This window comes from Siphateles boraxobius, unplaced genomic scaffold (assembly GCF_051911475.1).
Source record: "Siphateles boraxobius isolate OS27281-9 unplaced genomic scaffold, OSU_SipBor_1 80, whole genome shotgun sequence".
NCBI classification, from domain to species: domain Eukaryota; kingdom Metazoa; phylum Chordata; class Actinopteri; order Cypriniformes; family Leuciscidae; genus Siphateles; species Siphateles boraxobius.
In genome coordinates this window covers 528,716-541,247 of record NW_027509209.1, presented here as the reverse complement: position 1 = coordinate 541,247, position 12,532 = coordinate 528,716, and the positions used below count along the sequence as shown (strand labels likewise).

The 12,532-nt window shown below is 37.9% G+C and overlaps 1 protein-coding gene across 38 annotated transcripts in view; it reads right to left on the bottom strand.

Moving 5' to 3' along the window:
* Positions 1 to 89: 89 nt before the first annotated feature.
* The window catches only part of afdna (afadin, adherens junction formation factor a), a 121,742-nt gene continuing 109,299 nt past the window's right edge, over positions 90 to 12,532 (bottom strand). For 16 of the 38 annotated variants that reach the window (XM_077221274.1, XM_077221278.1, XM_077221279.1 and 13 more), the window contains 4 exons: positions 11,365 to 11,499; positions 8,628 to 9,171; positions 3,405 to 3,486; positions 90 to 1,598 (listed from right to left, as the gene is read on the bottom strand). In XM_077221274.1, coding sequence (XP_077077389.1) covers positions 1,442 to 1,598; positions 3,405 to 3,486; positions 8,628 to 9,171; positions 11,365 to 11,499 — 918 coding nt within the window. In that variant the 3' untranslated portion in view covers positions 90 to 1,441. The remainder of the gene's footprint in view (positions 1,599 to 3,404; positions 3,487 to 8,627; positions 9,172 to 11,364; positions 11,500 to 12,532) is intronic. The other 22 variants (XM_077221285.1, XM_077221286.1, XM_077221287.1 and 19 more) reach the window with 4 other exon arrangements.

The window sequence follows — 12,532 nt, the reverse complement described above, 5'->3', positions numbered from 1 at the left end:
GCATAATCTATTTTTGCCCATTAAAAATAAGGAATACAAATATATATATATATGATAAATGATTCTTACAAGAGAGACAATTCTTCAGCTTTTTTTTGTAAAATCCGTATTTATTTATGATTTACAAAAGCCTATGTAACAACCATTAAAATGAATCAAATGAATTCATCTTTAACCTAACGTGTGTGTGTGTGTGTGTTTCTCAAAGTGGCAAAAAGTAAAGGATACTGACATTACCCTTACGCATCATCTGAATGTACAAATCTGTGTTTTCTGGAAAATTATGTACACAGGCGCCAACGGATCTAAACTATGAATGAAGAGACACAGGAGCTTAAAAACTGAAGAGACGAGACCAGATCCTTGATTTAAATAAACGTCTTCAATACTGAGCCGAGGGAAGCCGTTTAATGCACCATCAAACTGCGGATAGTGGCTCATTTACTGTCAAAAGACGCGTTTAATTCTCATCCATCAAATTTGACCAGCAGAATATCCAGACTTATAAACACAGACAAATCTGTCACTTTATCAATAAGTTCAAATAAATACCTGCATCTCATTTCAACAAACCTCTTTATTTAAATCTTCTCTTTTTAACATTATGCTACCATCAAACTTTGTTTCGTCAACGTCAGAACTGCGTCCGGATCAGTGAAACACAAAAAAGGAAAATCTGGCAATTAGAAAATTCTAAACATGTTATAAAAGTGTTAAACCTCAGCGCTCGTGCGGAACGACAGACTCGCGGATGATGCAGCAAAAATATCCAAGGAAAAAACAACTACATTCTCAAAAAGAAAAACTGAATTTCACAAATGGTGCTAACAAGGTTACGAGAGCTCATTTCGGAGCGAAATCATTTGAATGCAGAACGAGACGAGGCGGAAAGGTGTGCATCCATCAACTGGAAATAATCCAATCAAATAAACAGTGCGACAAGAAAAACGTGAGCCTCCTATATAAGTTCTGTTCATAACACACCGGGACCGACACGGACCCTGTTCTGCACAGAGAGCTGTGATTGGTCTAATATATCGGCACTTACTTTCAAAAGAAAGAGGAAAGATGTAGAAAGAGAATAAAATAACACCATAAAATATCCCACTTTACTGCCTATTAAAAAAAATAAAATGAGCAAAAAATGTGTCATTTTTCAATAACATTTCACAAACAAAAATATACCCCCTTCATGTCATTTAAATCTTCTTACTAATATAATTAAAACAATTTACAGTGCTTTATTATAATATATCTTTCAAGGGAATTTATGGAATATCATCTCTTATTGCAGCTAAATGATACTTAATCGTCCAGTTATTCAATAAACCCCATAAAGAAAGTTAGGAAACGACTGGGAATCCATGGCTGGATGTGTTTAGTGTTTTTCTTCTTCCAGGGATGGATCCCGTATTGGCAATTAATCCGGCAAGGCTCTTCGCTACTGCTTTATGTTCAGCTCGTTCTCCAGTTCCATGAGCTTCCGGGACGCTTTGACTTTATTCGACACTTCCTTTCCCTGCGAGAAGAGTCTCTGGCGCTCCTTAAATGTCATGTTTTCTGGAGCTCCGCCTATTGTGTTCTCCTGATCGGGGCCGCTGCAATCAAACAATCACATGTAAGAAATAGTTCAGCCGCTATCGTTACTCACACTCATGATACAGATTTCAGCCATTTTCAGATTTAAATATTGCATATCAAATAAATTGTATGAAAGCTTTTTTCCGCCATGAAAAAAATAAATATCCCTCACATTTTGGACTTTAGAACTCGCAGCTGCTAATTATAAGCTTGCAATTCTCACTTTTCTTGTCGCAATTGCAATTCAGGCTTTTTTTCTCAGAATGAAATTAAAAACGGTACTTGCGACTTTTTCCTCGATTTGTACTTTTTCGAAGAGTTGCGACTTCATATCGTCTAGTAATAAATAGTCACATTTGACTTGCAATTAGACTTTTTTTTCTCACAATTGACCCTTCGCAAAGACCCGCCCCCCTTAGTTACTGTCGCTATGTCCGACAAGCTACGCCGCTCTCACGCACACACCATGTTCTCACGCAGTGGAAAATACATCGCGGATCAGAGAGGAGACTGACAATACGCTGACAGACAGGACAGACCAGGTTACTTTTCGGTTACTTTTGATAGGAAACATATTAAACAAAGTCTCACCTTTTAAATTTGGTCATTTTTAAAAAGATATTTAAACAATAAATACCGTTTTGTGGCTCTTTAATGTGTCGTGACAGATCGCTGTAGAGCCTCAGTTAAAGATGCTCGTGAACCGATCATCTCTTCCTTCTAGTTCATTTATAGCATCAAATAAACATGAATGAACATAAGAAGGAATGTTGTTTTAACCGCGGAAAGGCGTCAGTATATTCAGTTTTTCAAGTTCAAATCCTCCCATGTTAATCTACTAACTCTCCTGACTGCTTTGTCAGACAAAATGGCGGATGGCGAAGTATGATTGGTCAGATCACCTGTCAATCAAGCTCCCTGCGAAAGGTCAATTGCAAGAGAGAAAAAAGTCAGAATTGTGAGATATAAACTAGCATTTAAAAAAGGTAATTGCTAAATTTTTTTTACAATTCTTTTTTCTCACAAGAGAAAAAAGTCAGTTTTTATCTCGCAATTACAAGTTTATAACTTTTCATCTCACAGTTCTGACTTTTTACTTGCAGTTATGAGTTTATATCTTGCAATTCTGAGAGAAAAAAGTCAGAATTGTGAGATAAATCGCAATTACCTTTTTTTTTATTCCGTGGCTGAAACAAGTTTCCATAGTGTCATGCCAGGTTTGATGTCAGGATGTAAAAATGTAAATTCTGGCACAGATTTGAACTGAATTTGAGAGCTACACCAAAGTCAAGTTAATAGCCACTTAAATGTCTTCCTTTTCCTCGCACAAAGTTTTCATATAGCTTCAGAAGACTTGAAATGCAGTGTATAAATCAAATGAACTTTAAAGGTGATTTTATGTACATTTTGAAGTTCGACAGCATAATTTCCCAGTTTACATATATAATATAAAACATTGTGCTAAACATCAGCATTTGTGTTCCTCGGTGTAAAGATTAAGTGATATGGGTTTGTGGTGAGTTAATGATGACTGACTTACGGCTCATATGAGATGACTCATTTTGGGTAAAGTAATCCTTTAACTGTGTCTACAAACAGGTCCAAGATTGTTTTGCAACCAAAAGCATCATCATTTAAAGCACTGATAAATGTCCCAGTAGACGGGTCCGATGTGTTCTACCGCACCCAATGCTAACAGCTCAGATTCTGAATGGTTATGTTTGTAGAGGCTTACAGAAATACCACAGCTTATGGTCCAACCCAAGCATGACATCTTTGGGGTTTAGAGAAACATCCCAGGTGTGTGAGATTGTGCCACTCACCCTTTCGTCCAAGTCTCTCGCGGGTCCTTGTAAACTTCTCCTGATCCTAGTCCTGTTGTGCTTCCAGTGTACGAATTAAATCCTGTTTTCATTTTGTCAAATGGTAAAAACAATGTGAAATTCACATGAAATATCAGGAATATCATTTCAAGAGCGATTAGCAAGATAATTGCAAAAGCTGCTGGGCTCATTATAATGGTGAACTGTGTGTGAATTTGAAGCATTTTAAACACATATATTTTAAACACATTTAAACGTACACGCATATATATTTATGCTGTCAAATCGTTTATTCATGATTAATCACATCTAACATAAAAGTTTGTAAATGTGTGTGTATATATATATATATATATATATATATACAGTATACACACACGTATATATATATATACACACACAAAAACTTATGTTAATGCGATTAATCGCGATTATTCTATTTGACAGCACTTATATAAATAATATATATAATTTATTTATATTTAAATATACTGTACAATACATAATTTTTGTTGACTTTAAAGCCGTACATCCCCATCATAGACCCTTAAATCTGTTTAATATGAAGATCACCCAGTTCGACCGTACTCTGGCCCAGCAACTTTCCTCCAGACGACTCCACAGACCAGAAGCTGAACAGCGAGAGGAGAGCTGGTTAGTGTTAAAGCGTTCTGAAGCACAGCTGACACGAGGTCTGTGGGTCACAGGTCAAAGGTGGAGGTCCAGCGCCGGCTGCTGCTTCTAAACTGGTGTTGAGGAACGTCTGTAAGCGAGACGCTCCCCAGCGCCGCTACGCTGACCTTTACCGCGACCCCCACCGCTGACCTACCGCTGGCGTCATCTCTGGGTCACGTGTCCTTGTGTCTGTCGGGGCGAAGGGGCGGGCGGCCCGGATTGACCCGGAGGACGCCCGTTTGCTTTAAGCAATGATGTGCAAGAGCACCACCACAATCCAAATGCATGTTGACGGTTTCACTGATTGACTGATAATGGAATGAGTTTGGGCCGGAGGGAGAACGACACAAACACATTGACTTGTGAACCAAAAAAATAAATAAAAAAAACCTTCCCCACTGGTGACAACCAAGTACTTCACGAGCAAAACAGGGCAGCCGGTGGTTTAGCCTGAAACTAGCGTCTCGAAAAGCAAAAACAAGCACATAGCCAGAAGAAAGAGGTGAAAGGTCGTGTTTCTGAGGCCAAATGTGCTTTATATCGTGGTTTTGACTGCAATACAAAATATGCAGAAAAAGTTTGGTGTTGTTTGTATGTTTGCATAGAGCTGTTCGGTTTCATTCATAAAACCATTAAGAGAATAAGCATTGATTCTCTTCAAGAACATTTAAGGGATTTTTAACGGTGGTGTTTGACCCACGAGCCGGCTAAGATCTGTGGTCCACATTACTCTCAGGTTGTGTAACATGAATTACAGAGTCGGACCTCAAAAATGAATTTTGAAACCATTGTGTGCTTTAGAAATGTTGCTTTGTGACATAAGGACTACAACAATTCATCAAGCATGTAATTACAACTCACATTTTTGTAGTATAGTCCTTATGTGCTTTTACACTGTCCAAAATGTTACATTTAGAAGTACAAAAGCTTGTTTGAAACAATGTTAGATATTTTGAAAGTAGTTTATTAAAGTACTACACCAGTTTTAAAATGTAAAAGTTCTAACTTTTTAGCAAGTAATATTTCTATATCAATTTCAAATTAAGATGCTAATTTCTGCACTAAGTTTTCCTCAATTAAAATTAAATTACATTTAAATTAATTACAAATAATTATATATTTGAAAAAGATGTAGATATATAATGCATTATATTTTAATTATCAATTAAAATAATAAATACAAATCATTATTTTTAATAACAGGTGCATGTTTTTAATTAACGTACACTACACTTAAGGTATTAGGAACTTTTTAAGGGTACATAAACAAATAACTGCCCCAGCAAAGGTAAAATCTTTGCAAAACTATTTTTTCTGTGTATGTTAGGTTCAGATGTGTTTAAATAATTTGAACTAAATTATATGTTTTAAAGTAATGTTGACCAAACCTTTTTACTCAAATCATAAAATGCTTTCTAAAAACCCATTATTAAAGTTTTTCCTGTCATCCAATCCCAACAAAGCCAAAAACAGAACTTTTTACTAAACTTCTTTACCAATAAAGCAGAAATAAACATTAAAGGCTGAAACAGCTAGTGACCCGTTTTGCTCAGAGACTCGGTTGTTCCAGCAGGGCGGCGCACCTTCTCACAGAAGGAGATGGGGGAGCGGTGGAATCCCATGATTCCATGCGGCCCATGTGAGAGGAAGCAGGGCAGGGTGGGTGGAGGCAAGCAAATGATGATGCAAACACACATACATATAAAGACAAACTGGACAGCAAGACAGCAGACAGACAGAATATAAGAGTGAGAACTACGACACCGCTGAAACCAAGCTAAATCAGTATTGCGTCAGCGCTAAATCTCGGTTCCCAGAAACTAGTGAGCTGCCTTCTAAGCTGATGAATTCATAAAGACAGAACCTCAAAAGTTACTAATTTGAGGCGCTCTCCACAAAGATAGCATCTAATCATGTAATAATCGAATACATAATTTATGTTACATTAATATTGGTTGAAACCGTTTCAATAAAATCTAAATTATATTTTTCAGTAATCAATGAAATATTTTTAAATTAAAGTTATAATTATACATAGAATTAATTTCTAAATTAGATTTTTATATTATTTTTTGAGCGATGAAAGAAACAATATTCATTTCATATTATAATTATTAACATTTAAAATAAATGTGAAATAAAATATTTAATCTATCAAATACATTACTATTATTATACATGCATATTATTATTTTAACATGCGTTTATGCATATATATTAATATTATTATTAGCATTATCTACATGTTATTTTCATTTGATATTTTTCAGTAATGAATGAAATATTTATAATTAACATTTCCAATTTAATATTTGACTAAATACATAATATTTATCATTATTATTATTATTATACATGCATTTATTTATTATGTATTATGTATTATTATCATCATCATCCATCATCTTAGATTATCTTTTTTTAACTAACGTGTGTCTGAAATGCCTTTTGTCTACATAGGCAGCTGACTAGGTTTAGGAACTGAGTGCAAATGTAAAGATAACAGCCTAAAGGGTGTGTATAAACTATCGGCAGTGCACTACAGTGGAGGCATCATCTCACTACAGGCTGTTAGATTGAACTGGTTCAGCAGTGTTGCAGACAGAAATAATGACGTTTATATGGTAAGAGACGCATTAAGCAATGCAGCAGCAATTGATTCATGGCTTAAAAACAAGCTTCATTCAGTCTGAGCAGGGAGGAGGGCCGTGCTTTTTATCGGCTGATTAATGCAAAGTTAGTCCCTCGGTAAGCGTAAATGCAATTCTGTTCACAACAGGCCCCAATGACATTAAGTGGAGGGAAGCTTTGTGCAGATTACATGCAAGGTCAGATACACTGGGCATCTTTGTGCAATAGGGTTGAACAGCTTTGTTTGCACATGACTGTTTAAAAGTTTCACATCTGTTGCATAAGTTACTTAAAATAAATACGTACAGACAATTGAAAAATGTCTTTGTAATTTTACTTGGTGATAAAAAATAAATCAATATATGAATAATATAATATTTATTTAAAAATAGCATTCATATTTAAAATAAATATAATAATTATAATTAAATTACAGTATAATAATAAATACATATTTTTTGCATAATTTTTGAAAGAGACAATTAATTTACTTGGGGATACAATTATTTTGAGTAAAAAAAATGAAGTGCAACTTCAGCGAAATTAAAAGCTATATGAAGTTAAAACTGATATAAACATATTACTTTGTATGTTAAAACTAGAGTTGTACTACAACATCGAACACATTTTTTTTAACTGAAGAACTACATGCACTTTCGAGAGCCTAACCCTAAAAAAACGTTAAATTCTAGCAGGACTGTACTGGAGTACGCACCAAGATTGCTAAAGATACCAGCACAACACACTGAGACGGATTTTAAACAGTCAAGCACAAGAAAAGCGCCTCATCCAACAGATCTTTTCCCCGTTGCCAAGTTTAAACAGGACTGAGGAGAGGTGCAGCGTTGAGCCACTGCGAGTGACAAGAAGCCAGTGTCTCGTTCCCTGAGCTGATAATGTTGGAGCATGGGACCGGCCGCATCACACACACATGAAACGGCTGGCAACACCAACAGTACTTGGACTGGTTTTGGACCGCACAGCGAATCACGAGGTCTACTGACTGCTTGTGCGGCGCTAGGATGATTCGAGGGAGAGGAATCGGGACAATAGGTGATCGGAAAACAAACAAACAAAAAACTAATTACTATTTAAAAGGAACATTATGGGTTTAATACAAGCTGAGCTCACTTGATAGCATTTGTTGCATAAAATAGGTTTGATAACTTAGTAAAAAATAAATAAGAATAACAGTACTTGTACCAATAAATTGCATCTAAGTTATGGTTAAAATATTGTTCTGCTGATTGAAGACGACGGTCCTGAACGACTTTCTGGTATTCTTGAGTGAACAGTTTGCAGGCTTTTTACAGTACTTATATCATCATGACAAAAACATTTGGATACAACTTTACATAGACAACGTGTAAAGTTATATGCCCCCCTCCCCCCTTTCTGATTATTATACTTGTTGAAAACCGATATTTTTTTCTGGATCTTTGATATAAAGATCAAAAGAAAAGCATTATAAATAACTTTACTATCACTTTTGATCGCTTATGCATCCATGCTAAATAACAGAATTGATTTCTTTGAAAATAAAACACATCTTACTGACCCCAAACTTTTGAGTCGTAGATTGAAAAGAAAGGAACGAGTCGATATTGTTTTCTATGATAATGGACAAATGCTGTCAACTGAGCAAAACTTGTACTGAACCCAGAAGATTCCTGCAAAAGGAGGAAAAAAAGATAAAAACCAGGACATATGATTCGGTTGATTGGCTATGATACTACGTAAATTTACAGATAGAAAGGTAGAGGGAATATGGAAAATGTAGAGCGCTGAGTCTCCGTTGGAAAACAGGAAAAGGAACAAACGAACACCGAAAAAAACCGAAACATGAAAACGAATAACCCAATAACAAACGGAGGTCGAGTGGGCTGAGGGCGGCCCTGCTCTCCTCGGCGTCTCTACCTTTCGAGTCGTCTGACGGGATGAAGCTGGGTTTGGCGGGAGGGGGGGGGGGCTGCCTGCTGACGGCAGTACTGTTGGCATTGTGGGCCGCTGTGGGCAGCTGGAATGAGTTGGACAGAAAGATGCCGTCTGAGACGGGGCGGGGCTTGCGCGCGGTTGGCGGCGGCTGGGGCTTTGGGGCGGGCGGAAGGTCACCGTAGGACTTCCGGGTGGCCGAGAGCTTAACCTGACCTGTGAGGCCCGCGTCCTCCTCATCCTCCTCCTCCTCGTCATTGTACGAGACAAACTTGGCAGTGTATATGGTGTCGGGGGAGGCGACCTGGGCTTTGAGGTAGGAGGTGTTTCTCTGAGGCGGGGGCGGAGGGGCGCTGTTGCTGGGGTTAGTGGTGGGGGTGCTTGCGGGTGAAGGGGGCTGGTAGTCCCGGGGGAGGGGGGGTCTGTACAGACCAGGCTCGTCTGGCGTCAGCAGCTTACGCTCGGCTTCCTCGTGCTGCCGGCGCCGCCCGGCCTCCAGGCGGGTGTAGTACTCTTCCTCCTGTCTCCTCTGAATGGGGAACATGGGAAGAGCTGGTTAGAGCTGCCTTTGCTAGCCTGCTCCGCTCACAATGACCACCAGGGGCAGCGGCGAGGCCTGGGTCAAAGCTAACGGCACTCTGGCTAATGGATGCACCAATGTAGTAAAGCTACATTGTAGAAGAGGAAATGTGTTTGCTGATGTGATGTAATGCGTTTCTGAGTGAACCCTAACCCTAACCCTAACTCCTGCATGTTTGGTGGCTTTAACAAACAGTCTACACTGCAAGCAAGCAAGCAAAGGCACAAACTAGACATAAAGCAACAATACTGCTAGCTTGCATTGTCGCTTGTTGCAAAGAGAGCCTTGTTATTTGTAATGCACGTAGTTTTGAAAGGTCAGTGCACGTTGCAGCTTAATCTGGCCAAGAACCACCCATTTAAACAGGAAATGTCAGACTGATTGACATGAAAAGGGACCAATCACAGAAGATTTCACTTAAGGGTGCGTTTACATGACAACGTTGTACTAAAAATGGAAAGGTTTTTTCTATGTACAGATGACAACGTTATCAAAAGGATCCCCATTCACACGGATCTGCAAAAACGACTAAAAACGCTGTATTATACATGCCAGGCCAGTAGTTGGTGACTTTAACAGAGCACTCGCCTGCCTATAGACTAAACACGTGATACGCATGTGCATGCCATCACCTTTTCACAGATTCACATTTGTGTACTTTACATGGAGACAATAACGGTATTGTTTTCAAAAACTGTCAAAAGTTTGCGTTTTTAGGCCCCAAAAACACCGTTATCGTATAAAAAGTTTTCCGTTTTTAGTTGAAAATGGTGTCATGAAAACAGCCCCTTAATCTTTCTCAAAACTGCTAACTGTATAAACACAATCTAGTTTAGTTTAGTTGCATTGTGTTGCTTGCTTGCAGTGAAGACATTGTACAAGACTTGCAACTGATTGTAAGCACACCAGAGGGCACCAAAGAGGAACACGTCACTACAGCTGACAGATGCGTCTGGTTCTAACTGTAATGGAAAGACTGGAGCATATGATCCTGTTACAAGCTCCATGTCTGGCTGGCATTTGGCGGTTTAACTCTGGAGAAAAACACCCAGACTGCTCTGGTCTCTGTGCATGGATCCTCTGGGTTAGTATGAGGTGGGAATGTCTCTTATGAGGCAAAACACACCAGCTAGTTCAATCTGGGACGGCCTCCATGAAAACCAAGGTGGGCCCATTTCCAACAGCACTTCCAAGCAATGTTGTATGGAATGGCAATGGCCGCCCAACAAAATGCTGGATTGTTGTGCAAAGATCTGACATGTGATTCTCATGCGTTTCTTTGAAGGGGATGGGGATACGTCACAAACACAGGAGTGGAGATGTTGTGAAGACATGCAGTTGGACATCACAACTGGCCTCTAAAATTACCAGTGGTCTGAAAATGACGCACACAGGCGCAAATAAAACTGGATGGTCACACAGTGGGACGAAACTGCTCACATTTTAGATGGAGAATGTAAATTCAGACCACTGGTAAGTCAACGACCCGCTGAGGCATTCCAGAAGTGTAACACATGGGAGTTAAACAAACTCAATTTAGCCTTTATCAGTTAACGGTTCATTACTAACTCCAGGACTACAGTAAACCTTATTATTATCAGCATGTATAGTATACACACACACATAGATACACATTATTTTACATTATACAAGGGGCTGTGATATTGCACAGCCTGACGTATTAAACATCAGCTGCTTTCTCTAATCACTCCCACTTACAAGATCGTGAGGAAACATCCAAATGGAAATCAGGCGAAAACCTTGAAAAGCTTTGCATTAGCAGAAATAAACATGGCTGATCACATGTCTCCTTCAGATAAATATGTCAAAAGACTGATTGATAAAGGTGCAGAGAACATCTCACTATAATTACCCTGACTAATAATAGCAAGATTACAGGTCTGAGACATTGAGATCTATCGGCTGTAGTCGTGACTGTGTTTGAGGAGAAAAAGACAAAGATAATCTGCATTCCACAGGAAGTGAGCTAAAACATGCCTGCAATTGCACATTACACAAAAAACTTAACATAAGCATGCTGCATTTTCTGTCTATTTTTCACGTTAGAAACATCTTAAATAAATGCATTTAACTACATATATAAAGTTCCTAGTTGTCGCTGGTCCGTTTCGATCTCAATACCTTCTCCTCAGTCTCTCGCCTGGCTCTCTCCTCCTCTCTCCAGCGCCTCTCCTCCTCCTGTTTGGCTCGTTCTTCTGCTTCACGCTTGCGGATTTCCTCCAACTGCTGTTTCCGTCGTCGCTCCTCGTCCTGCAGCTGAGTGCACAACACATAATCAGGCTAAGAGGAAAAACACTGGACCACAGAGACTGACTGCATTTGCCATTTTAAACCTAAATGATTGACGTAAACCTAACCCAAATTGTTCCTAAATTAAACTGATGACAACCTAGAAATCTAGAAAAAATTGGTGCTTGCGCCTGTTTTATTGGTTAAGAAGTAAATTTCATGTCAATTTAATGCTAAAACTACTGATATATAATCTAGAAAAACTGGCTTTATTAGTTAAAACTAGTTTTGTTGGTTGATTTTGTGATTTTAACAAACGTTCACTACCGTTCAAAAGTTTGGGGTCTATAAGATTTTTTTCCTAATTTATACTTTTGAAAATTAGCATTTATAATGCTTCAAAAGTTTTCTATTTTCATATACTGTAATTTTTTTACATTTTTTACCTATTCATTAAAGTATTCTGAAAAAATGTATCTCAGTTTGTGAGCACAACTGTGTTCAACTTTGATAATAATAAGAAATGTTTCTAAAATACAAATCAGCATATTCGTATTAGTCTGGAGTAAATAATTCAGCTTTGCCATCATAGGAATACATTTTAAAATACAAAATACAAAATATGTATTTTAAATGGTAATAATATTTCACAGAATCACTGATTTTACTGTATTGATCAAATAAATGCAGACTTGGTAAACATGCAGTAAGAGACTTCTTTCAAAAAAATCTCACTGAGCCCAAACATTTGAACTTCTATTTAAACCTATATTTACACATAACATTAAACCAAATACTACATTTAAAAATATATATTTTTAAAGTTTTAACAGTCTAAAATGTGTAATTGTTTTATTTATTATAGCTCATTTATAGACTAGCCTGCTGTGGTGATTTGTCTAAAAGTAAAGGTGTTGATGTGATCACTGTGACGAGAGGTATCGTGCATCAAACACAATCACACATTAAAAGAGAAAGACATGCACATACACCGCTGCATGCACAACAACTTACTGACAACAACGCTTCTTCACATCTACAGAAAATCATTCGAAAGATA